This window comes from Hemibagrus wyckioides, linkage group LG20 (assembly GCF_019097595.1).
Source record: "Hemibagrus wyckioides isolate EC202008001 linkage group LG20, SWU_Hwy_1.0, whole genome shotgun sequence".
Lineage (NCBI taxonomy): Eukaryota > Metazoa > Chordata > Actinopteri > Siluriformes > Bagridae > Hemibagrus > Hemibagrus wyckioides.
This window is the reverse complement of record NC_080729.1, coordinates 19035883-19060142: the sequence shown is the minus strand read 5'-3', so window position 1 is coordinate 19060142 and position 24260 is coordinate 19035883. Positions and strand designations below refer to the sequence as shown.

At 41.5% G+C, this 24260-nt stretch overlaps 1 protein-coding gene and 1 long non-coding RNA gene across 2 annotated transcripts; one reads left to right on the top strand and one right to left on the bottom strand.

Moving 5' to 3' along the window:
- Positions 1-118: 118 nt before the first annotated feature.
- LOC131371017 (uncharacterized) lies at positions 119-6631 on the top strand. Its single transcript, XR_009207490.1, has 3 exons — positions 119-473; positions 3996-4048; positions 6160-6631. It is a non-coding gene; the product is annotated as an uncharacterized LOC131371017 (long non-coding RNA).
- Positions 6564-20102, bottom strand: si:ch1073-184j22.1 (erythroferrone). Its single transcript, XM_058418711.1, has 8 exons — positions 18477-20102; positions 18106-18222; positions 17791-17905; positions 13142-13269; positions 11818-11929; positions 10250-10340; positions 8280-8358; positions 6564-7446 (listed from the first exon to the last, which is right to left on the bottom strand). The coding sequence occupies exons 1-8, from the start codon at positions 18612-18614 to the stop codon at positions 7348-7350; spliced, it is 879 nt and encodes a 292-aa protein (XP_058274694.1). The 5' UTR covers positions 18615-20102; the 3' UTR covers positions 6564-7347.
- Positions 20103-24260: the final 4158 nt, after the last annotated feature.

The following is a 24260-nucleotide window of genomic DNA, read 5'->3' as shown; positions in this document are numbered from 1 at the left end:
TACTTTTCTTTCAGAAGTAAATAATGAAAGCCAAATAAATCAACTTCATTGATACAGTTAACATTTATTTATTATTTTTATATTTTATATTATTTTTATTTTTATTTATTATGCAATATTATAAAATCCATTATAAATATCTTAATATTAAAATATACTTTAATTATTTTATTTTATTATTTAATGCTAAAGGTAATCCGGGCAGCTCTCCGGGTTTTGTTAACTGTGTTCTGCGGGTTGTATCCAATCAGATGCGTCGAAATGTATCACGTGATTTGGAAAGCGCTAATTGTTGGCCCATTCAGGTGGTTTGTTTGGATTAATTGAAGGGATTTGTTTGTAAAGTGCGGCAGCCTGTTTAAATGGCAAATTATTATCACGAACTTCGATTAAAAACATTAAAATGGAGCCCAAAACGGAAGAGGAAGGAAGGAAAAACATTTTTTCATATCGTCCTTATGGTACATGGACTGGTAAGTGTTAGCAAATGCTAATGAACTCTTTGGTACCTTTAATGCACATTAGCATTTGTTAGCTATCGGTTGTAAATTCTACATTAATCTCTGTTGTGACTTTAAATGCCAGTTTCATTTGTTTCTTTGTTCACGTCTATTATTATTTTTGAATGCTAAATTCGTGTCCGTGTTTTTCCTTGTCGCGCGCGAATGAGTCAACTCCTTGAGCCGAGTCCTTTAGGTGAACGTTGTGAACCGACTCGCACATTTCCATATGAGAAACCTCACTGACTTTTAGTATTTTAGTTATTGTTTAAAAAAAATACAGTTCCTTAAATACAATGAAGACTTATGTGAAGAATAGAAATGATCAATACTGTGTGCGGTTTTGGACAAAACAAAATGAACTAAAGGATTCGATTCTATTTTCTGAAACGAGCCAAGTGAATCGACTCACTGAAAAGAACCAGAATATCCGTCACTATTATTTTGGTAGTTTTAAGACGTTTTAATTGTTGTTTATTCCTCTTAATTATTAAACATATCTCTACCATTATAAAAGATGTGTGTTGAAGATGAAGTTGCTTCTTTAAACATTTAAACCCAGATACAGCACTTTAAGCATTGACCAATTAGGTGCTGTATTATTTTGGACGACAGGGGGCGATGTGGGAGCATAAACTAGAACCCAGTTCCAGCAGGCAGGTGAGAATGAGCGAGTGGAAAGTTTGGATTCAGGGAGATAAGAATATCTTGAAATATCTGTGGCGAGACGAGCCACATGGCCCCTAATCACCTGTCTGACTCAAACATCTCTCAACAAACACATTTATCCTCCCAGACATGGAGATACTCTGGACGTTCTCTGGACGTCATGATGGGCCAGCGTTCCCAGGTCTCACTGGGATTAAACGATATAAATTTATGAATAATATTACAGCCAGGATTATTTTCCTAATAACAGCATGCTTTTATTCTTCTTATTCCACAGCAACTTGCCAACAATTATAGTTTTTTATTTAATAAAGTCCTGCGCATCATACTTTTTAACCATTTATGGGTACTTGTTAAATATCAGTCAGATTTCAGAGAATTGGCCCACGCTGTAAGACACTCGGTCAGTGGGACACTTCAGAACGTTATCACTGCACCTGAGTTTCCAAACCCAGGCTGTGACTTTCCCTGTCTGTCTGTCTCTCTCTGTGTCTCTCTTTCCTTTCTTTCTGTCTGTCTGACTACCTCTCTCTTTCTCTCTGTATGTCTCTCTTTTTCTGTCTGTCTGTCTCTCTGTCTGTCTCTCTTTCTTTCTCTCTGTCTGGTGGTCTGTCTCTGTCTCTCTTTCTCTCTGTCTGTCTGTCTCTTTCTCTCTGTCTGGTGGTCTGTCTCTCTGTCTGTCTGTCTCTGTCTCTCTTTCTCTCTGTCTGTCTGTCTCTCTCTGTCTGGTGGTCTGTCTGTCTGTCTCTCTCTCTTTCTTTCTCTCTGTCCGTCTGTATTCTTTCTCTCTGTCTGGTGGTCTGTCTGTCTGTCTCTGTCTCTCTTTCTTTCTGTCTGTCTGTCTCTTTCTTTCTCTCTGTGGTGGTCTGTCTCTCTGTCTGCCTGTCCTATACTCTATAAATAAATTAATTAAAATAAAAAAAAAGCACAGAAAAAAGATATTTCTGTTAATATTAACATATTAATAATAATTGAATTGTAAAGATGAAATAAAAAAAGTAAATAAAATAATAACATGGGGGAAAAAATGTACTGTGACGATTTTAATCGACATCATATGATATTTAAATTAACATAATAGTCAATATTTAATAATCAATGTCAAGAAGGGGGCGTGGCCTGAAGTCTAATACACTTCCTGTATAATTAATACACACCTGGTGTGCTTTCTGTTGCGGTTTGTTTATCTTCACACCGTGTTAGTTACCTGAACGATGTCGACTTTTAGCTAGCATCTTTACTTACATTAGCTTGCAACAGTGTTGCCAGATTGGAGTGTTTCTCGCCCAGTTGGGCTCCTAATGGTCACGTCTACCCGGGAAAAAATGCATTGGGCGGGTTGAACAAAAAATTTGGGCTGGTTTTTGATGCAACTGGCGTGTTTTTATTTTTGACTATAAACATGATATTTTATTAATTTTCCATTCAAACTAACTTCACAATAAAGTATAAATATGTAATGTTGATGTTTTATTAATATTTTTGTTAAGCTGTAGTTGGGCTGGAAATCTTCGGTCCAGTCTGTTTTTGTTGCTCTAACGTGGACACGTTTACACCTCGGTCTCTTCGCTGAAAAAGCCCATTCTGAGTGCGTGTTTGTAAAACGGCGCTTCACTCGCGTCACGCTGGCGGACCGGTCGCTTTTTTGGCCTGTCCAGAATCCAAGACAAACATCGTCCGTCATTTTTAATGTCGCAGTTATTTTAAGGTCGTTTCTTCAAATCTTGCCCTGCAATGGATATGATGTGTTTTGGCAACAATGCAGTGCTGTAGATGAGAGGGGGCAGATTGTGGGGGGGAAAGGGGGGGTATGAAGAGGGTGGGGGGGTTTAGGGAATGTGCTGGAAGCGAAGCGGAGAAGCGAGTCGTAATGCCGCACGTGGAAACTCGCTCATTTCTCCTGAAAAACAAACATAATTTATTCTACACTGAAAGCCTGCCATGTTGTGCAATTAACAGGAAACAAGCTGGCAGACACGGGCTGGGTAGAGCTGTGTGTGTGTGTGTGTGTGTGTTTAATGAGAGTTTGCTTTCAGTGGAGCCATCACAAGTAAATAGCCACATGATTATGATGGGATCATTTATCTTTCTGCACGTTATTTGAAGGCCCTCGTAAGGCAAGGCACCATGAGTGTAGCGTCGGATATTTCCCTGGAAGGTGTGTGTGTGTGTGTGTGTGTGTGTGTGTGTGTGTGTGTGTGTGTGTTGAGAGAGTGGGGCACAGAGCCAGACAGCAGGCGCCACTATTTGAGCATGATGACCTCATCTCTTATCCCTTAGTTAGAGCACACGGTCCACAAGCCCTCATTTGTGTGTGTGTGTGTGTGTGTGTGTGTTTTCTGGGAGTGAATCCACCTCATGACAAGCTATTTCACAACTTCTAAAATACTAATTAAAATAAGAGAATATACAAATTTTGGCACCCTTCCTCCGTGTGGTCATCATGCAGCGTCCCTTCAGTCCATCCAGGTTCCAGCTCATCACACCATAACCAAACGTTTTGGACATTTCTCCCTCGTCCTGTAAACGCAGCCATTCAGCAGAGTCGTGTTTTGCTCACTGAAGTTTTGCTTTCTTTACATTTCGCAATGATTTTAAAGCTAATTTGGACAGGAAGCTCATCACTAGCCGGTGTAGGGTCATCACTGCCGCGTGTCTCGGAGCTCTGGTCAGTGCTTCCTCTGTGTCTGAAATCTAGATGTTTCTATAAACTCTTAACACTATATTTTTTCATATGTTTTTTCAGAGTGTTTATGTATAAATGATACGGAGTCGAACAATCAGCCAATCAGCAACTTTGATCAATTTGTTTAAATGTTTTCACAGGTCAGATTATTCACAACTTACCCACAATCCTCAGCGGCAAAAAACAACATAAGGTAAAAAGCAGCACATAATATACTTAATACTTTTACCCTTGTCTTATTTGTCTTGATTCATTTCCTCTCACTCCTTTTTTCTATTAGCTAAAAGCTAACATTATGGAAACGTTTCAGTTAACATCACTGCAGTCAGACACGTTGCAGGAACATTGTGGGAAGGTTTCTAAACGTTACGTGGGGACCGCGATTTAAATGTAGATGTTTTATACTGAGCTTCTCAGCATTTTATTTTATTCTTTATATATATATATTTTTGTGCTATTACTTTTATCCAAATCTTTTGTCTTAATTTATGGATCATTCTGGATCTTTCAAATGGTTAATTGTTGTGCGAATATGATGGATCGACAGTCACATGATCAAGTCGTCTCATAAATGACAGAGAACGGTTTCCTCTCGCTCCTTTACGCGATCAGATAAAGCTAACGTTATGGAAATGTTTCGGTTAATTCAGTTAACATCACTGCAGTCAGAAATGTTGCAGGAACGTTGTGGGAAGGTTTCTAAACGTTGCGCAAATTCAAAACACGTTCTAAAACGTTCCGCTGAACCGCAAGGGCTACGTGGGACGGAGGTTTAATCAGGAAAACAGCCTCATAACGCCACCTCAGAAAAAGAATCTACTCAAAGTGGTAAGTGTTTCCAGACCGAGTCTTAAACTTCATAATCGTGAAAAATCAAAAGTGTAGATCAAAGCTCATAAAGAACCTCGCCAACATCCATTTAGGAACTTAATAGTTCTTTACACAGTGGAACCCAGCTGTGACTGGAGCGTCTCTCTCTCTCTCTGTCTGTCTCTCTGTCTCTCTCTCTCTGTCTGCCTCCCTCTGGCTCTGTCTCTCTATCTGTGCCTCTCTATCTGTCTGTCTTTCTGTCTCTCTCTCTCTTTCTCACTCTGTCTCTTTGTCTGTCTGTGCGGCTCACTCACTCTCTCTCTGTCTCTTTCTATCTGTCTCTCTCTCCCCTGTCTGGTTCTGTTTATCTGTCTGACTCTCTCTCTCGTTCATTCTGTCTGTCCCTTTCTCTCTTTCTTCTGTCTCTCTCTCTCTCTCACCATTGCACTCTTTCTGTCTCTGTCTGTTTGACTCTGTCAGTCTGCCTTTCTCTCTGTTGGTCTCTCTCTGAGAGGACGCTGTCCATATCACACCAACATAAACCTCAGAAATAACACGCACACACGTATGTATGGAAGTGATTTGCAGGAATAAAAGGCTGCAGTGAACACAGCTTGTGGCTTGGTTAAAGCAGAGCACAGATTCAGACTGAAACACTTTTCTGATGCTGTAAAAGTGTTTAAACGAGCCAGAAGTGATGGAGGCTCTGCAACTGTTCATTACCATCCTTAATAAGGTGCCATTGTTCAGACAGGGATCAGTGTGTGTTATGAGACGGAAAGAACGATGCCATGCACTCTGGAAGAGAGAGAAGAGAGGAATATTAAAGAGTCTAAGAATAAAGTAAATCTGGAATTGAGGATTTGGAGGTTAAGCGGCTGATCAGAGATCGTTAAGGAGGCTAGAAGTGTCGTCATTAAGCGAGTGGAGCTGAAGGATAAACACATTAAACCCACAGACACACTCTGAGTGGGTCTCTCTCTTTCTGTCTATCTGCCCCCCCACTACTGCAATTTTTGTCTCTCTCTTTCTGTATGTCTCTGTCTGTCTCTCTCACACACACTACTGCACATTTTCTGTCGTTCTCTCTTGCTTGCTGTCTGTCTGCCTGTCTCTCTCTCTCTCTCTGTTTCTCTCACTACTGTGCTTTTTCTTTCTCTCTTTCTGTATGTCTCCTTGACTGTCTCTCTCTCTCTCGCACTTTTTCTGTCTCTTTCTCACTTGCTCTGTCTGCCTCTCTCTCTCTCCGAGGAAATTGAAAGTGATGTTTCTGAAATGTTTGTTCAGCCATGATATCTATTACATTATATTATATTTCCAGACAAGGATTTTAATGGTAATTATTTAATTAATTCTTTAATTAATTAATTCTTAGTTTATTATATTGTCATATCACTCAACTCTCAACAGGACTGCTAACGAAAACTGTAACGAAATATGTAATAAGTTATTACTTGGTAATAAAGGTTAATAAGCATTTTTGTGTTGTTTAAGCACAGCATCTCTGTCTGGTGAATAAACCCGCTTGGTGTTGAGTGTAAGAAGTGATGAAACACAGCTCCAGGATTCCTGCTGCGATCCTGAGCTCGGGAGACGGTTTATTGTCCTCGTGTCTGCGTGGGTTTCCTCAGGGTTTCCTTCACTTTCCAAAACGCATGCCATGACCAGATTATGCTAAATTGCTCCAACAGGTGAGTGTGTGAACGTGTGTGTTGGTGCTCGATGATGAAGAGGAGAAGGAGGAGTCACCACACTGGTCAGTTAGCTCTAATCGTTACTCAGATAAAGCTTTAGTCTGTTCTTCTTTAAATGAAGACGCGTCAGTCTGACGATTCAGCGAGGTTTTTTTTTTTATTAACATTCACACTTTGTTCAAAAAATGCAAAATAAATACGTATATCATTTCTTTATCCTGTTCAGTGGACAGCTGTAGCATATAAACACAGCACATGGGGGGAAAAAAATACATACATCTCTATGGACAGATGATTAAATGTGTCGTAGTTGTGTAATTATCCCGCAGTGGAGGTGAAAGTCTCTTAGGTGCTACAGCGTCTTAGCGTAGATACGTGGGGAAACGGTATAATCATTACTGCTGATACGAGTCCTGAATTACAAGCGAAGGAATATGTAGAGAGAGAACTGGGCTGGGAAGACTGCTAGGTGTTTGGGTTTAGTGGTCTCTCTCTCTCTGTATATGTACACTCATTGTCTACTTTATTAGGAACACCTCTAGTGCTGTACCTTCCTGCAGTTATCTACTCGGCGCTGATCATGCAGTGTAGAAAATCCTGCAGATGATGGTCAGGTCAGATAGACAGGTTGGAGTATTTTCACACAGTTTACACAGAATGATGTGAAACACCTTGTTAAGAGAGAAATGTTTTATGTTTTGAGCTGACAGGAAGTCGATAGTAACTCATATAATGACTCTTTACAACCACAGTGTGCAGAAAAGCATCTCGGCATGTGCAAAACATTGACGTTCCATGCCATGCCACAGCGAATATGAACTGAATCTCTTCACCTGAACCTGCAGGATTTTATCCACTGCCTCGTGAATGAGCAGGTGTACAGGTGTTCCTGTTAAAGTCACTGGTGTGTGTAAGTCTATGTGCCCCTTTATGTTTGTGTATGTGTATCTTACTCTGTGTGTGTGGGGGGGGTTTTGTCATTGAGGTGTTATACTCCTAGAAGGATCCCAGAAAATAAGCTGTCTTGGAGGACGGTTAGCGCTGATCCGGTTCCGTTGTCGATTAGAATAGACACGTATTCTCCAGCCTGCACCACACACACACACACATTAATGCTTTGTCATGTAATTTGTCGTGTGACTGTATGTCACTAGATGTTGTTAAAAATTGTAAATTGCTGTAAAAACTAATAATTTGTTATGGGACATTTGATAGGAAATACAATCTCAGTAAGATAAGTGATGAAATTTAGAATAATACACAATACAGGTATTATATAATTGTCACAGAATATTTTAATTACCTAGGTTAATTCAGTAAACCCAGTCATTCAATTCACTGTATTTGTATAGCGCTTTCAACTATGGACGTTGTCTCAAAGAAGCTTTACAGAATTATAGAAACATTAGAGAAAAAAGATAAAGTTATTATTTATTTCTAACATTTTATTCCTAATGAGAAGCCTGAGGCAATGGTGGTGAGGAGAAACTCCCTGAGATGATCTGAGGAAGAAACCTTGAGAGGAACCAGGCTCAGAAGGGAACCTCATCCTCATTTGGGTGACACTGGAGAGGAATAATGTCCTTTCTACAGCAGCAACCAAGAGTTCTTCAGGAACTAACAGGTCAGTGTAGTGTCTGAGTTCATTATAGACTTGGCACTAATTCCTTCCTGCCAAATCTGACCAATGTTCATATAACGGCGTAAAAAGAAATGTTATGAGACTACATAATGTCTCTCAACAACTTTTCCTGGAGGTTTAAAGGGTTAAAAAAACTCTTTATGCTATATTATATACAAAATCAGGTTAAATACCATGTGGTATTTGTGTACGTCTAGTATAATATGAGTGTGTGTCTGAGGTTTTACCCTCAATTGTATTTACCGTCTGTGTAATCTGTGTGTGTTAGTCATTTTTACCTGCAGGTATAAGGTTCCTGTCAGTAGAACGCTGAACACTCCTCCTGCAGGATTCACGCCTGTTACCGTCTCCAGAGACCTGCAGCGCCATCACAAAAACATTCATCATCATCTCCTCAGTGGGATTAAGTGTGTTTCAGTGTGCGTGTGTCTCTCTTTAGGGACTTTTCCTCATTCCAGCTGCCAGTTCTCAACGAATAGGTGTGTTCTTTGTCATGTTTTTATCTGCTTCTCTTTCCAAGGTCAAACGTGAACATGCTCTAGAAGAGTCATCAATCCTGAACACTGCAAGATTGAGGAGGACAAACTGTATATCAAAATCTGCTCTTTAACTTTCTGTTCATGTCTCTCTACTATGTACACTATATTGCCAAAAGTTTTGGGACACCCCTCCAAATCATTGAGTTCAGGGGTTGGACTTGGCCCCTTGGGTCCAGTGAAAGGAACTCTTAATGCTTCAGCTTCATACCAAGACATTTTGGACAATTTCATGCTCCAAACTTTGTGGGAACAGTTTGGGGATGACCATCCCTTTGGGATGAATTAGAGTGGAGACTGTGAGCCAGACCTTCTCGTCATCACAACATCAGTGCTTGACCTCACAAATGTGCTTCTAGAGGAACGGTCAAAAATTCCCATAAACACACTCCTAAACCTTGTGGAAAGCCTTCCCAGAAGAGTTGAAGCTGTTATAGCTGCAAAGGGCGGGACAACTCCATATTACATTCATGTGCATGGAAAGGCAGGCGTCCCAAAACTTTTGGCAATATAGTGTTTTTTAGATATAGCAGAAGAGACCCAGCTTGGACACAAGGATTGATCAGGAATGCTGTCATTACATTAAAAGTATATGAAAGAGATGAAGTCAGTAACAGGTTTGTAATTATTATCGTCTCTGTTACCAGACAAAGCTCAGTTGCATATTCCAGTTTTACGTGCTTTTGTACAGTATATATACGAGAGGTGTAGATTTTAAACCTATTTTGTGTTGCAGCAGGCTGTAACAGATTATAAACTTTCAATAAAAAAAATCTTGAGCTGCAGAGTCCAAAAAATTCATCCATATTTTATTGTTAAAACTGATGTACTGTTACACTGATCAGGCATAACATTATGACCACCTGCCTAATATTGTTCCCCCTTTTGCTGCAAAAACAGCCCTGACCCATTGAAGCATGGACTCCACTAGATCCCTGAAGGTGTGCTGTGGTATCTGGCACCAAGATGGTAGCAACAGATCCTTTAAGGGCCTCCATGGGCCCCACCTCGCAACTTACAGGACTTGAAGGACACTTTTGATAGATACTGACCACTGCAGACCGGGAACACCCCACAAGAGCTGCAGTTTTGGAGATGCTCTGATCCAGTGGTCTAGCCATCACAATTTGGCCCTTCATCAAACTCTTACGCTTGCCCATTTTTCCTGCTTCTAACATCAGCTTTGAGGATAAAATGTTCACTTGATGCCTAATATATCCCACCCACTAACAGGTGCCATGATGAGGAGATCATCGGGCTTATTCACGGCACCTCTCAGTGGTCATAATGTTATGGCTGATTGGTGTATGGTCGTGTATGGCCAAACGTTTGTGGACACCTGACCACTACACCACACTTTATATGTGCTTCTTCCCTGATTATCCTGTAACATAACTTCTCTTTATTGGAATGAAGAGACCTGTTCCTCAGCCACACTGCACACCTTTGGGATGAACATGAACACTGACCACACCCCAGACCCACTCACCCGACACTAGTATCGGATCTCTCAGCCATGCTCCAACATCTAGCGGAAAACCTTCCCAGAAAGAGCGGAGCTCATTATAACGGCACAGAGGGAATGGGATTTTCAATAAGGATATACGGGTGGGATTGTTAGGGGTGCAAATACTTTTGGTCATATAGCGTCCCTGGAAAACAAGCTGAAGTGTTTTTCTCCCCCGAACACGCAACCATGGCTTTATACTCACATGTTGCTCTGACACAGAGACTCGATACAGATGGAGGCCTTCACGCTGTCCTTCTGTCGTGCCTGGGTCCTTTTCTGCGTCTCACTAGATTCTGAACACACACACACAGTGTAATGAGGGATGAGTTGCAGTGGGTGGATGCTGGGTGTTAAGAACACACCCTGTTCCTCAGAGCTTTATCTGTCACCGTTACACTGGTCTTGACTGTTGAAGAAATAAATGATGCAACCACACCGCAGGGTCTGCACAGGCTTTAACATGCAGAATGACGCAACAACTGTGGTTGGAGGAAGAATGTCAGATATTCTCGGTATGTCATGAACATGGTTCATCATACGGATTATCATCACAGATGTCAGTATGTTACAGGCAACGATGAAAAGCTCTTTTGTAATTGTACTTCATTGCCTTCAAAATATTTTTTCCCCACAATAATCCAATTTGTACTACTTGATTTCTTAAACACTGAAAACGTTTCAAATGTTAACTCTGCCCCTAAACCTTAACCTCCATAACTGTTTATTAGAACCATGTTGGAAGAAAAACACACCCCTAACCCTTAACCTTTATAACTCTTCATTCAAATTAAGCTATTAGAAAAGTCACAGATGTTAACTCCGCCCCTAAACCTTAACCTTCATTACTGTTAATTCAAATTAAGCTATTAGAAATGACATGTTAACTCCGCCCCTAAACCTTAACCTCCATAACTGTTCATTAGACTTTGGAAGAAAAACACACCCCTAACCTTTAATCTTTATAACTTTTCATTCAAATTAAGCTATTAGAAATGTTAAACTCCGCCCATGAATGTTAACTTATACTAGCGGGGATAACACCGCCCAAACATTTACCTGTGGTAACTGTTCATATGGATCAAATCGGAAGAAAAACTCCACTCCCAAACCCCGCCCCTAACCCTTAACCGGTCTAATCTTAAGTCATAAGTAATGTCAGAATATCTAACCCCGCCCCCTAACCCTTAATATATATTATTAACAGTTATGAAACTTGAGGTCAGTTTTCAGAGACTCAAGTTTCATAATTTAGCTCCACCCCTAAACCATAACCTCCATAACTGTTTATTAGAACCATGTTGGAAGAAAAATGCACCCATAACTTTTAACCTTTATAACTCTTCATGCAAATTAAGCTATTAGAAGTCACAAATGTTCAACTCCGCCCATATACTTATACTAGCGACGATGACTCCGCCCAAACATTTAACTGGGGTAACTCTTCATATGGATCAAATCAGAACAGAAACCCCACCCCTATCCCTTAACCGTCCTGTCTAATCTTAAGTCGTAAGTAGGTGTTAACCCCGCCCCCTAACCCTCGATTCATTTTATTAACACTTATGAAACTTGACGTCAGTTTTCAGAGACACAAGTTTCGTAATTTAACCCCGCCCCTAAAATGTACCCCTGAATTTTGACGTGATGCACCACGCGTTCACCGAAAAATCATTTTTGTTCAGGGTTAAACGCTTATGCACATGATTAAAGCATGTGTTGCAGATGTGTCTTATTTCTTTCAGTGGACATCATTCTGTAAATTGGACTCACCCAGCACCAGGCTGGCCGTGAGCTGGTAGAACCCGGACACCGGGGCGGTATAGCGTCCGCTGCTGGCGTTGAAGCCCTGTCCTCTCTGGTGAAACTGCTCCATGTCTGAAGGCTGTGGGAAGAGCAGAGGAGAGAAATGACTCAAACTATTCCAGCTGGGGTTTTTTTTTTTTTTTTTTTCCATCGCCAGCTCGTCTCATCTGTGTGCCAGCGGCTCGTTTCATTTCATTTACTTAAATCTGGGAAAAACACGCCGAGGGCGAGGGCCTCGTTTACAATATACGGTGCCGAGTTACAAACAAAAGAAAGCATCGTTATATAAAGAGAGAGAAAAATGAAAGGTTTTTAAAGCCGTACATTAAATCGACTGGCAAGATTTCTCGTATGTTGTACATTACGGCACATATCGCGATTACTCTATACACACACGCTATTATTTATTTATTTAATTATTACCCTAGTCTTATTTTCTTCCTCACATCTTGCTCAAGGTTTACTTGCTTCCATAGAATCCATAAGACATTGAAACTGGATTCAAAAGCCTTCAAGTGCATAATCATATTTAATGAAATGTATTCTCAAGGTGACAGTAAAAGCAAAATCTGAATATTTTTAATTATTCAAAAATTGATATTTATACCCAAAAATGTTGTTCATGTTGGAAATTTAGGAGAATTACGATACGGTGAATCAAACTTAAAATAAGAATTTGTCTACATTTGAGTCCATTTGCAGATGCAAAAAGCAAGCTCTGCTAGTTAGTTCGCTAAAATGGATGATGCGGTCGTCATGGTTACAGTCGGAGATGTTCTGATATTACCATATATAATTTAGGGGATGTAGGTCAGTGGTAGACCGCATACATTGCATGTATGAGGCCCCGGGTTCAATCCCTGGCATCTCCACACTTATTTTAACTGCATTTCATTGGCTCTGTACATGTAACTCTGTACAATGACAAAGCTGAATCTAATCTAATATAATAATATAATTTAAGATAAAAGTTAAAGTCCACAGTGATCAAACACTAGTGCATACACACAAGCGGTTAATTCTCCAATCAAATGAAACACCTTAAACACACACACAGAGCCAGACTGAGTGATCGCCAGGTTCTCTGTGTTTTCGTGGATTGATCCGACTTTCCCTTTTGATAAAACTACTTTTAGATTCTGGTTTGTGATAAAAATGTGTTAAAAGGCCCCCAGGCGTCATCATAACTGAATCCACATTTAAGCTGTTTGAAGTTTATTCCAGATGTGTGAGGCGCCCCGGCGTTCAGCCAAGACTAGGCGCGTTGAGGGTTTGCGTTCAGGGAACTTACGCTGCTGAAAGGCTGCAGCTCCTGCAGGCTCCGTCTCTGGACCAGCAGATTGCGGTGCAGGTGGCTATGGAAGGCTGTGGCCACGCGGGGGGGCTGTTCACAGAGCACACACTGGCTGCCCACCATCTCTGACAACAACAACAACAAGAGGCAAAGATTAAGGTAAACATTAAAGCAAACCTGTTCCAATACACATCTTATACACTATGTTCACTAGTTGCTCTAAGGCTCTCCTAATCAGAGAACATAGAGAAGGCAATCCATCACACACACACAATGTAGCATAATGAACACAGAATACCCATAATGCACTCTTTTGTGTGTGCACGCTGAAAAGAGGAGACACTTGTTATAGTGGATGAAGTGCGGGTTTGGAATAGACCCGTAGTAGAAAAAGTAGTAAATAACAGATACAACAGACAAACTAAAGAAAAGTAAGAACGTTGCTAGTGTGTGAACCGTTGCTAAAATCACAGTCTGACCGCTCGTGGTTTGGGGCGCTTCCACAGTGGACCGATGATGGTGAGATAATTGTGGTAATGGTTTACGTTGGCTGTGGATGTGGTTTGGGACACAGCCACAATAAACGATGATGATGATGACGAGTTGGTTATGTAATAATTCCATGAATCCATGAAAAGTAGACCTACTTCATTTTTAATCCTGACATCAACATGATTGGGTCTTGCCCAGTTCCCACCCACCAGCCGAGAGGGTGAAGGCCAGCGGTCCTTTAAGACACATGAAGCCAGACGACTAACATATAGGGAGTTGACCACAGTCGGATCGTGATTGACAGGGGAGACAGAATTTGCCCCGCCCACCCAGACAGCATGGTCCTGATGGTTATAGGATCGTTGGGATTCGAACTCACTCTTCTTCTGTTCCTACTCAATCTCTTTCTTCTGTTCATCACTCAGGAGACTTCAGTTATTATTATTATTATTATTATTATTATTATTATGACAATGACAAAATCATATGGATTAAAGCTATCAAAACGTAGCCAAAACTTTATTCTCCTCACGCGTTATTGTGTGTTTATGCTATAGTCATGTTATTAGCCGAGTTGTCAGCATTTCACACCCTTACTGCTCTCTTAAGTCCTAAACCCCGAAGATAAACAGCCAGATATGAAACGTTGGAAATGATATCTGACTGACATTTGGCTACATATAAAGTCATTAAACAATCTGTGTCTGAAAGGGAGATGTAAATATTTGGAGTGCGAGTGTGTATGAGTGGATGGAGAGTTGTGTGTGTGTGTGTGTGTGTGTGTGTGTTGAACATGCTCGAGTTTGCGGCGCCACTGTGTTTTTGCCGTGTGAATAAGAGCCTTTATGTTTTATATTGCTGTCAGAACAGCCTGCAGCTCACTGCTCCAGAGCACAAACAGACCTGTGTCTGCTTTCCTGGCTACCTGCCAACACCCAATCCCCACGCACACACGCGCACACACACACGCGCGCACACACACACACACACACGCACAATGTGGAATCCAGGGAATTCCACAGCAGGGCCAAGTCACACTGACGTCCAAGAAAACTAGACCTATTAGAGGATCAAACCAGCTCACGATCAAACATGTGACGTCGCTGACACACACACACACACACGACAATACATGAAACACACTTTAGGCTTCATGCTGAAAGTGACACACAACTCAGGGAAAAAAAATAATTCAGACATCATTCACACACAGGCGGGTTGATCTGTGACGCAAAACACAATTAACAACACAAGCGATGTTGATCGGGGTGTTGATTCATTTTCTAGAACAACAGCTCTAACAGTAGTGCAGCTACGAGTCCCATCATCTAACGTCCTCATTACACACAATACACATAATTGGTATCGTTTCTACCCTAACACCTCCTTCACTGGGAGTGCAGGCTCCATATAAACCGCTTTAAAACGCGTGTAACAGTTAATACGCTATACGAGGGAGAAAGAGAAATAAGAGAAAGAAATGAGAGAGAAATAAGTGAGAGAGAAATGAGAGAAAAAGACAGAAATGAGAGAGAGAGAGAAATGAGAGAAAAAGAGAGAGAAATGAGAGAGAGAGAGAAATGAGAGAAAAAGACAGAGAAATGAGAGAAAAAGACAGAGAAATGAGAGAGAGAGAGAAATGAGAGAGAGGGAGAGAGAGAAATAAGTTGGAGAAAGAAATGAGAGACAGAAATAAGTGAGAAAAAGAGAAATGAGAGAAATAAGTGAGAGAAAAAGAAATATGAGAGAGAGAGAGAGAGAGATCGGTCTTTAAAACTACAGTGAAATGTGAGAAATAAAACACTATAATGGGGAAATAATGGGCTTCACTGTGCCAGAGCTCTAAACCTGCATGGTCACTGATGATTTTCCGACCGCAGCACAGCCTGGAGTGTTTGAGAGTTTATTCCTTATATAACTCACTGTGTCCTTCACTGCCGGGTTTTAGATTTGAACTGGTATGGGGTTTCGTTTTTCACTGGTTTGTGGTGTTTGTGTTTGTGTGTATGTGTAATAAATCATAAATGATTTGGAAAGCTGTGTGCTCATCTGGTTGATCGGCATCTCGCCTCACTTTAATGTGAAAATTAGCTTCACAGCATGTATAATGAATGAGTTATGTCTGTATGGCTTTACAGTCGTTTAAGGATGAGGGATTAGTGTCGTGTGTAAATATGTATAAATAATAAATATGTGTAATAATATAAAATGACATGAATTTCAACTCTACATCATAATTATTTATAAGTGTAGTACGTATGTCCATCTACAGTTTTTATACATTGATTTATTTTCCCTCTGTTTGCTGGTTACAAGCGTAGTGTCTGACTTCCTAGAAAACCCACTGTTTGATTTATATCTGCACAGACATGCACCTCAGTTATTTTACACAATTATGCAGCACTTGGCTCCTTCAGCCTGGTTCATGGCATCTTGGCCTAGAGCAAAAGGATGAATTATTTATCAGGGCTTTAAGTGTTGAAGCAGCTCCACAGAGTGTTATGGGTATCTTCTGGTGAGCCGGCTGCAGAAATATGGATACACCGGGAACAGAGCGTAAAAGTGAGGGTAACCCCGATGGGCGTAATTAGGAGCACTCTGTTAAAGTGTTGAGGATCATTTCAGCTTCCTGTCCTGCAGCAAGTTATCATCTGAGTGTGGGGATAAGGAATAAAACTGGGCTGTGATCACAAACAGAGTCACTGAAGTATATTTTCCAAGAACAGCACATGCTGAAGTGTTTTATTCCTCGTCAGTAATTACAATTTCTATTAAGTATCACATATAAAACTTTTAATAAACCTACGAGTATGTTCGCTGTTGTGGAACGACGGTGAGAGAAGCTGGCACTCGCCATGGAGCAGCTGGAAACAGCTGGATCTCATCTGCATTTCTTTTAAAATCGAAAAAAATAAAAGAAAAACCCTCAGCTTGACACGTTACCAAGAAACCCCAAAGCGTACCTTCATCATTCTTGAAGACTTTTCCATGGCAGAACATTTAAGAATATCTATTACAAAGCGCTGACACTGGAGACTCCTTCCTACAACACCAAGGAAGCATTTCCTAAAGGAAAACAACTTCCATCCAAGCTTCAACTGGTTGCTATGGATATGATAATATATTAGAACGAGCACATCAATCCAAAAATGGTGTCACGGTACTGGTTTTGCTTTATTACGCGGACTATGCTAGCTTGCAATCCTATCTACATGGAAAATAAAGTACGCCTCATCCCATCTCCCTGAGCCAAAATCTTTGCTCATGGCCGCTTCAGCTGTATAAACTGTATACGAGACCGTAAGTAAACACGTGTTACTGATTTGAGTTGGAAGCTGCGACGGCCTGTTTGTATAAAAAACAGCTTTTCGAGGGAAACTCGATTGTGAGATGTTTTGAGATGTTTTTCTGATCAAATAAGGACTTGCATCAATCAAGAACAACCTAGCGCATTCGCTAACTCTGATAGAAAGCCATATTTAGCTCTGTTCCGTTTTCACCGCCGATCTCTCAGGTCTGATTTTCCCACATTTCCTGAAATTAATCTTTTAATTATGGGCGGGGTTTCAGACATGACATGACTGGTGTAAGAGTCCCGAATGTTTTACCTCAGGAAAGTGTAATTAAGAGACCGCTGTGTATGTGTATGATGAAACACTAATACATACACACGCATGTACACCTGATTATTATCCAGTCAGCCAATCATATAGCAGAAGGACAATGCATACCATCATTCAGACACAGGTCAAGAGCTTCAGCTTTTGTTCACATCAAACATCAGAATGAGAAATTTCTGATCTCAGGTTTTCTTGGTGATTGATAAGCTGGGATTTTCACACACATCTTCAGAGTTTACATAAAAACATCCTTTGTGAAAACGTCCTGTTGATCGAGTCTGAGCGGACAGGAAGGCTACAGTAACTCAACCACTCTTTACAACCATGGTGAGCAGGAAAGCATCTCAGACCACGCAACACCGGGAACCTTGATCAGAACAGGCTATAACATCAGATAATGTCCTGTCAGAGTAAGACGAGCAAGAATCTGAAGCTGTTAAAACTTTAAAGATTGGAAATCACTAGACGATGACTATAACTCCACTGCAGTGTTTCCAGTTCCTTTATATCTAAGAAACATTAACATTGCCTTACCTTTCAGCTTTAGCTGGAGGTCCTCCAATATCTCGTCCTGGTTGGGCATCAACGGGCCTGGAGGACCAGGAGGCCCCTGGGGTCCGGGAGGGCCTGGAGGACCAGGCAGGCCATGCTGGAGAAAATAAGACAGATTAGAGGGGTTATGTACTGGTGAGTGGAACAGGAAGTGATGTTAAAAAGATTCCTCAAAGATTGTTCACGTCCTATAGATACTCTACTAATTTGTTGTAGGGAACCTTTTTAAGGTTCTTGATTTAAAATGTGAAAAAGTTTCTACAAGCACATACATCCTTCATAAGTTCATAGTCTTACCTTTGAGATTCTTTTATTTTGTCTGGGCTTCTTGTTTCCACCCTTATTAGAGTTATCCCTGAAGGCTATCCATGTCCTGTGAGGGTCGACTATTTCCATATCTGAAGACGCGGTCTCCTGCGGACACCAGATTTTTTTTAAAGAATTTGCCACATCATTCCCACCAGAGCACGCATCAACAGTGTCAGGGCTATAACACAGACCACAGTCGTTTAGTATGAGGCAACGTTTTCCAGAAGTCTAATACAAATATTACTGCAGCTTTCACCTCTTGTATTATACCGCCAAAAAAAAGAGAAAACCCCACATGAAAACATTCCCTTGTGCATTAACACAGGTGCACACCACATGGGCATGGATGCTGAACTTACAGGACTCTCTGTGCTCACGGAGTTGCTCTCGTCGTCAAGTTCTACATCCTCCACGCTCTCCTGTCCGGGGCAGGTGACGAGTAGGAGGCTCAGGACCAGGAGCAGGAGCGGCCCTTTCGGCCCATGCCAGGGCAACATGGTGCAGGGTCGGAGGGCGGTGATTGCTCACGGATCCTCAGTGTTCGGATCCCATCCCACTCCTGGGAAGGTGAAAAAGTGACCTTTCTCTCCAGAAGCAGTTCCTCAACTGGATACAGCTGATGGGAAGATCCTCAGTTCCTTGAAGGATTGATGCTTCTCATGAAGAAATAGTACTGGGGTGGTTTTAAGGAAAGGGAGAGGGAACAAAAAAAAAAAAAAAAGGGAAAAAATCTTTTTTTGGAGATCAAGGAGCGGTGTGTAAAGCCTAACGTCAGTCTTTTTTTTTTTTTTCTTCCAAGCTCAGTCTTGCCCTTGTGTCATCCAAGACTCTTTATGCCTTCTTGCTACAGTCTAAACTCTCTCGGGTTGAGCTCTGAATTAGGAGTCCTTGTGTGTGTATTCCGTAAATACAGCATGTGTGGCACCGTTGATGCGTTTGTGTGATGATTAGGCAGCTACACGGTTCTGTTACAGCGTGACTGCCTGTGATAAAGCCGGTGTGTGTGTGTGTGGGTGTATGGTACACTTGGTCAGTGGGTGGGATCGCCTCTCTTAGTTCCTCCCTGCTCTCTCACTAACCTTACAGTCCCTCTGTGACTCTGCTTGCTCGGTTCCTTTCCGCTCCATAGGCCCTCGAGTGATGCTGATTTATTCCTCCAGAAGGAGCGTCTTCAGTTTACTCCACGTTCACTCCGTGTTATGAAGGTTCCCTTTCGCGCTCTGCGGTTTTTAAGCTCCTGGGCAGCTCGGGCTCCACCTCCTTTCATGCCTTCACTCCTCCTCTTGTTGCTTATCTGCTTCGTGAATCTCGATCTGTCACTTTGTCTCTCTGCAGCCACCCTGATCCCTCATCTCTCCCTCGTCTAACCCTCATCCTATCCGCCTGTCTGAGCATTCCCGACTCTCTTACTCCTGCCTGTCCTCTGTTTTGCTCATTCCTTTACTCCTGCCAGCTCCGTTTTGCCCTTTTTCATGAGTCTCTGGGTCCTAGTGCCTTTTGTTTGTCCTCTAATTTCTGCATTATATTTGTTTTCCAGGAAGATATAAATAAGCCGAATCAATTCTTTAAAAGCGTTTTAGATGAATCTAAAAAAAAAAAAAAAAAGAAAAAAAAGAGGAATGGCAGGAAACTAAGAACAGATGGCGTTCACTTGTTTATCTGGTTCCCTATTATTTCAGCACGCAAAACCAATCCATTTCCAAACGCTGAAGGACGTTTGGGTGGAGCAGAATTGTGCAGGTCAGATATGCTGAATCTTGCTATCAAGAATGATGACATTTAGTAGGAAATTTGCAACGCTGTCCACACCTCCTCGTTTATCAGAACGTCCCTTCTCGTCCTCCTCGCTTCTCCTCGGCTGAATGAACAGTGCGGTCTTTAGCTCGGGCACCTGGTTCAATTCTAACCTGCTCTCCTCTCCGGGAGCCTCGTTACATAATTCCAAAATCGCACGCAAAGTCAACCCGAGTGGTCACTGGCACCATCTCATGGCCAATTTATGTTAAAACAAACACCAGAGACTTCAAGTCGCTGCTTGTCTAGTTGTTGTATAATGAATACGCAAAGCACGCCGGATCTGTCTAAGCATTTAGGCAAGCAAATTAATTTAGTATGTTGACTTCCAGAGTTTGAACAAATGAAGTGTTTTGACCTTTGCCAGGAGACGGATCTGCGGCTGTCCAAACCGTAACTCACGGCGAGGAGGTTTCAAAAGCACTCCGAGTCTTGTTGGTTGTAAATATAAACTGTATATGGGATGGTGAGCGTTTGCGTGGACTTTAAACAAGATTTGCATGAGAGGTTTTTTTTTTTTTTTTTTTGTTGACCCAGTTGCCAGTTTAAGGACAAAACTCTTCATTCAGCTAAGAAAAACACAGTAAAAGCAAGAAAGACCTAATTATTAAATCTAAAACACAAAGGAATCCAATCCACACATAAGCCGAGGAATTTTCTCGATGCAAAAAAAATCCTGCAACTTGATAATAAGAATAATAAATTATCTTTCTACTGCCTCGAATCTCTGACCTCACAGTGAAGAACATCTCTTCAAACAGACAGTGAAAGTTTAACAAACGTCTAAAGAGACAGGACAGGGTTCGAGTCTCCCAACCGTCGGCTAGCACAGACCCCTGAGCCCCCCGCTGCGACACGCAGATAAAAGAAGAGGTGGGGTAGTCTGCATGGAAAGCTTGCAACTTTCCATCTAAATGTCATCATCCCTGATATCAGTGAGACTGAAATGAGGAGTCTTTTTCCAAATTATAAATTTGGAAATGCAAAAAGTGTTCTTTAGAGTTCTTAACTGTACAAATAACCTGTTAGAAAAAAATCAAAGCATGGCATCAGCTCAAGTCTCTAATGGGGCTGAGAAAACACGTTAAGCTCTACAGTCCAGATCGCTTGATTCTACCTTCTGTCAATCGTTTTATAGACACGCCCCTGACGCACCCTTCACTCCGCCCCCGCTATAAATTATATTATCTCCTATAAATGGGATGAAGGTGCGCGCAGAATTAGCAGCACTGATAACTGATTAATTATCGTTCTCATACATTAGCATGAGTCACGTTTTGCATGTTTTATAGTGTTTTGGCTTTCAGTAAAATGTGTAAGACTCATCATTTAGCCGGCTAGCAATGCCGACAACATGGACACTGGAGGCTTTGTCCTGGAGCCTCATGGTGCACTGATGTTTGGATAAGAGAACTGAAAGTCGCTGGATCTGGGGAGACACTTTTTTTCCTCTCAAACAATTATCTTTGCGGTGTTAAAGCTAATCAGCAGCGTCTTTGTGCAGTTCGTGGAGTTCATTAAAGACAGATCAGAGTTTATCGAAGGTCAGGACTTTATTAACACTCGACCCGGGTAAAGGCATCGGGTTCACGGTGGAGAAAAAAACCTGATTGTTCAAGACAAATGTGACGTCTTAAAGCCTTTTTATTGCGCTACTTTACTGCTTTAAACAGCAAGCCTCAGTGTGTGGAGTAAAAAACACCACACCTTTTCGATTTATTAGCTATTTAAGAGCCATAATACGACTCAGGTGTATTTATTGCAAGAACACCCACCGGGCACACTGGGGCAGTAAAATCACCAGTGTTAACGCTACAGTTATTTCATCCTAATCCATCCAAGCTGGACTCCCATTAACACAGATTTGAGGTTGTGTGCGTGTGTGTTTGTTTATGCGCTCGGGACCTGGAGCATGTAGAGGAGAAGACGAAGATCTCGGCCTGCTCCAGCAAACTGGCTGCTTTAAATTAAAGTGCTGCTGGTGTGCAGACACATGAAGGTGGCCCTTTTCTTCGGCAGGTACCGGCCAAAAACACTGAGAAAAAATTGTTTAGGCTGCTCGATTTGTAAACAAGCCTGCAGAACGGAATTTTTTATTAGCATTAATCTGGTTAGCGATGTGCTGCCAAAACATGCACATGGAGCGAGAAGGGTTTTTATAGGCTTCAAGCGGGGAGATGTTTAAAAATTAACCATTACGACAATTTATTTCATCATTTTCTTGGCTTGCTTCATTTACGTAGCTGTGTACTATTAGCACTTTGCTACATGTCTCATTTATTTAGTCTAATTCTTTCTTTTTACACTTCTTTTATTATTAGCCTGGATAACACTGCATACTAAAGGCACAGTGACCTCGGAAACTAAACAAAACCATAACTTTTACCTCAGAAGTGTTGGTTTGTTCACCACTTAACATCAACCGCTTACCGACTTTCCATCAGATTTCCTAGTAAACATCATCAACAAGCTAGTTATTGAACACGATAAGCTGTTGCCTAGCAACTATTGCCAAGCTTATGTTATTACTATTATCTGTTTAAACTTCTATAAATGCCTCAATAAAACAGTTGTTTTATTTTCTGATCTCGTTTGGACTGTGCTCACGGACACTTCCCGTCTCAAGCGCGTCTCCTGGCCAGAGGGTAAATGTGGTGTGCTGAGAGACGAGCCGGTCCTGACAGACAGGTACAGAGCACACTGCAGCCCCTGGTCCAGACCGTCTGAGGTAAATCTGAGGTAAATTAAGGGCACTGAGGCTTTGGCACGCGCTCCTCACTGCTGGCGTTCAGGACAAAGCCTGGCATATTTAGGCCATTGCTGGCAGACACGCAGGCTTCTGCAAGGCTTAATGTGTTGTACAGGGGATTAAATTGATGCCGACGTGACTAATGGATTGTCCGTGTGTTAGTCCATTAGAGCTGCGTCTTATCTAACAAAGAACTACGCTTCGTTTTAATGTTAAGAGCTGCCTCAAAAATATTTACCTGCTTGCTTGCTCCAGGTTGTTAAGTGATCATGAATTATCTTGCGTATATCGTTTCTGACATGTAGAGGTCATGGTCCATCCCGAAGCTGAACATGTCTTGACTTTACTTGGTATATATACTCAATGTTGCCAAAAGTTTTGGGACACCCCTCCAAATCACTGAATTCAGGTGTTGGGCTCAGCCCTTTAGTTCCAGTGAAAGGAACTCTTTATGCTTCAGCTTCATAATTCATCCTTCATCCTTTGGGATGAATTAGAGTGGAGACTGTGAGCCAGGCCTTCTCGTCCAACATCAGTGCCTGACCAAATGCGCTTCTAGAGGAACGGTCAAAAATTCCCATAAACACACTCCTAAACCTTGTGGAAAGCCTTCCCAGAAGAGTCGAAGCTGTTATAGCTGTAAAAGGCGGGACAACTCCATATTACATTCATATGTATGTAAAGGCAGATGTCCCAAAACTTTTGGAAACACATTGTATTTATCTAAGGTGTTAAGTGGAATAATTTGTAGGATTTCTGATTTGTGAAGTGACTTTTGAATGAAAGACAAAGTTTTTAAGTATTATGTAACAAATAAGACAAATAACCATCGACAGCATGGTGTGATAAAGCAAAGTCACTCATCACACTCACAAATACAGTTTGTCTAATACCAGAGTTTGTTTTATCTGTTTATAGTTGCATTTCAGAGAAAGCAGAAAGTGTACACTGCCCCATACAGCTTCACACAGCGCTGACACCGACGACTCCTAATCTCTAAATAAACGTCTCACTGTTTGTTCTGACCCGAACCCACGCTGATGAACGAATTGCTTGCGCTCTCCTCACGGTGAGAGCCAGATCTCTGCCCCATGATGAATCCATTATCCGTTTTAGGACTGCGTTAGCGGTTTCCTCTGAGGTCAAATTCCATGTCATTAAATTCGACTTATTATAACGATCCCCTTTACTGCCGTTTACTGATGCCGTTTGTTCTTTTTTACTTTTAAGAAGGTAATTTTCCCCACAAATTTAGCGAGGTTTGATGAATTGCATCATATAGTTCTGTAGAGAACAAAGTAGTTATTTGTAGTGTGTGGTTAGGGTGAGAGAGTACAGCTCGCGCTAATGTTACCTCTGTGTCTCCACATTCTCAAGCTTTTCCGCTGAAAGTGGAAAAAAATGGTTGTGCATGAAAATCTATTAGTCTGATAGATTTTCCATAATGATAGAGCGGGATCAATGATCCAAAGTACAGTGACAGGGTGATTCAGTATTAGATTGGAATAGAGGAAGGCCACACCTCCTTTAGTAAGAAACAACAGATACAGAGTCTATGCCTCATTGACTGTGACTCACAGGTATAGGACAGGACAGGAGC

What these genes read in the sequence shown, in the direction of transcription:
- si:ch1073-184j22.1 (XM_058418711.1), bottom strand. Translation starts at nt 18,614, where the DNA reads ATGTTGCCCTGGCATGGGCCGAAAGGGCCGCTCCTGCTCCTGGTCCTG. An exon ending in AAAATAAAAGAATCTCAAAG is followed by an intron (nt 17,906 to 18,105) that starts GTAAGACTATGA and finishes TATTTTCTCCAG; the next exon opens with CATGGCCTGCCTGGTCCTCC. An exon ending in TCTCTGTGTCAGAGCAACAT is followed by an intron (nt 8,359 to 10,249) that starts GTGAGTATAAAG and finishes ATGGCGCTGCAG; the next exon opens with GTCTCTGGAGACGGTAACAG.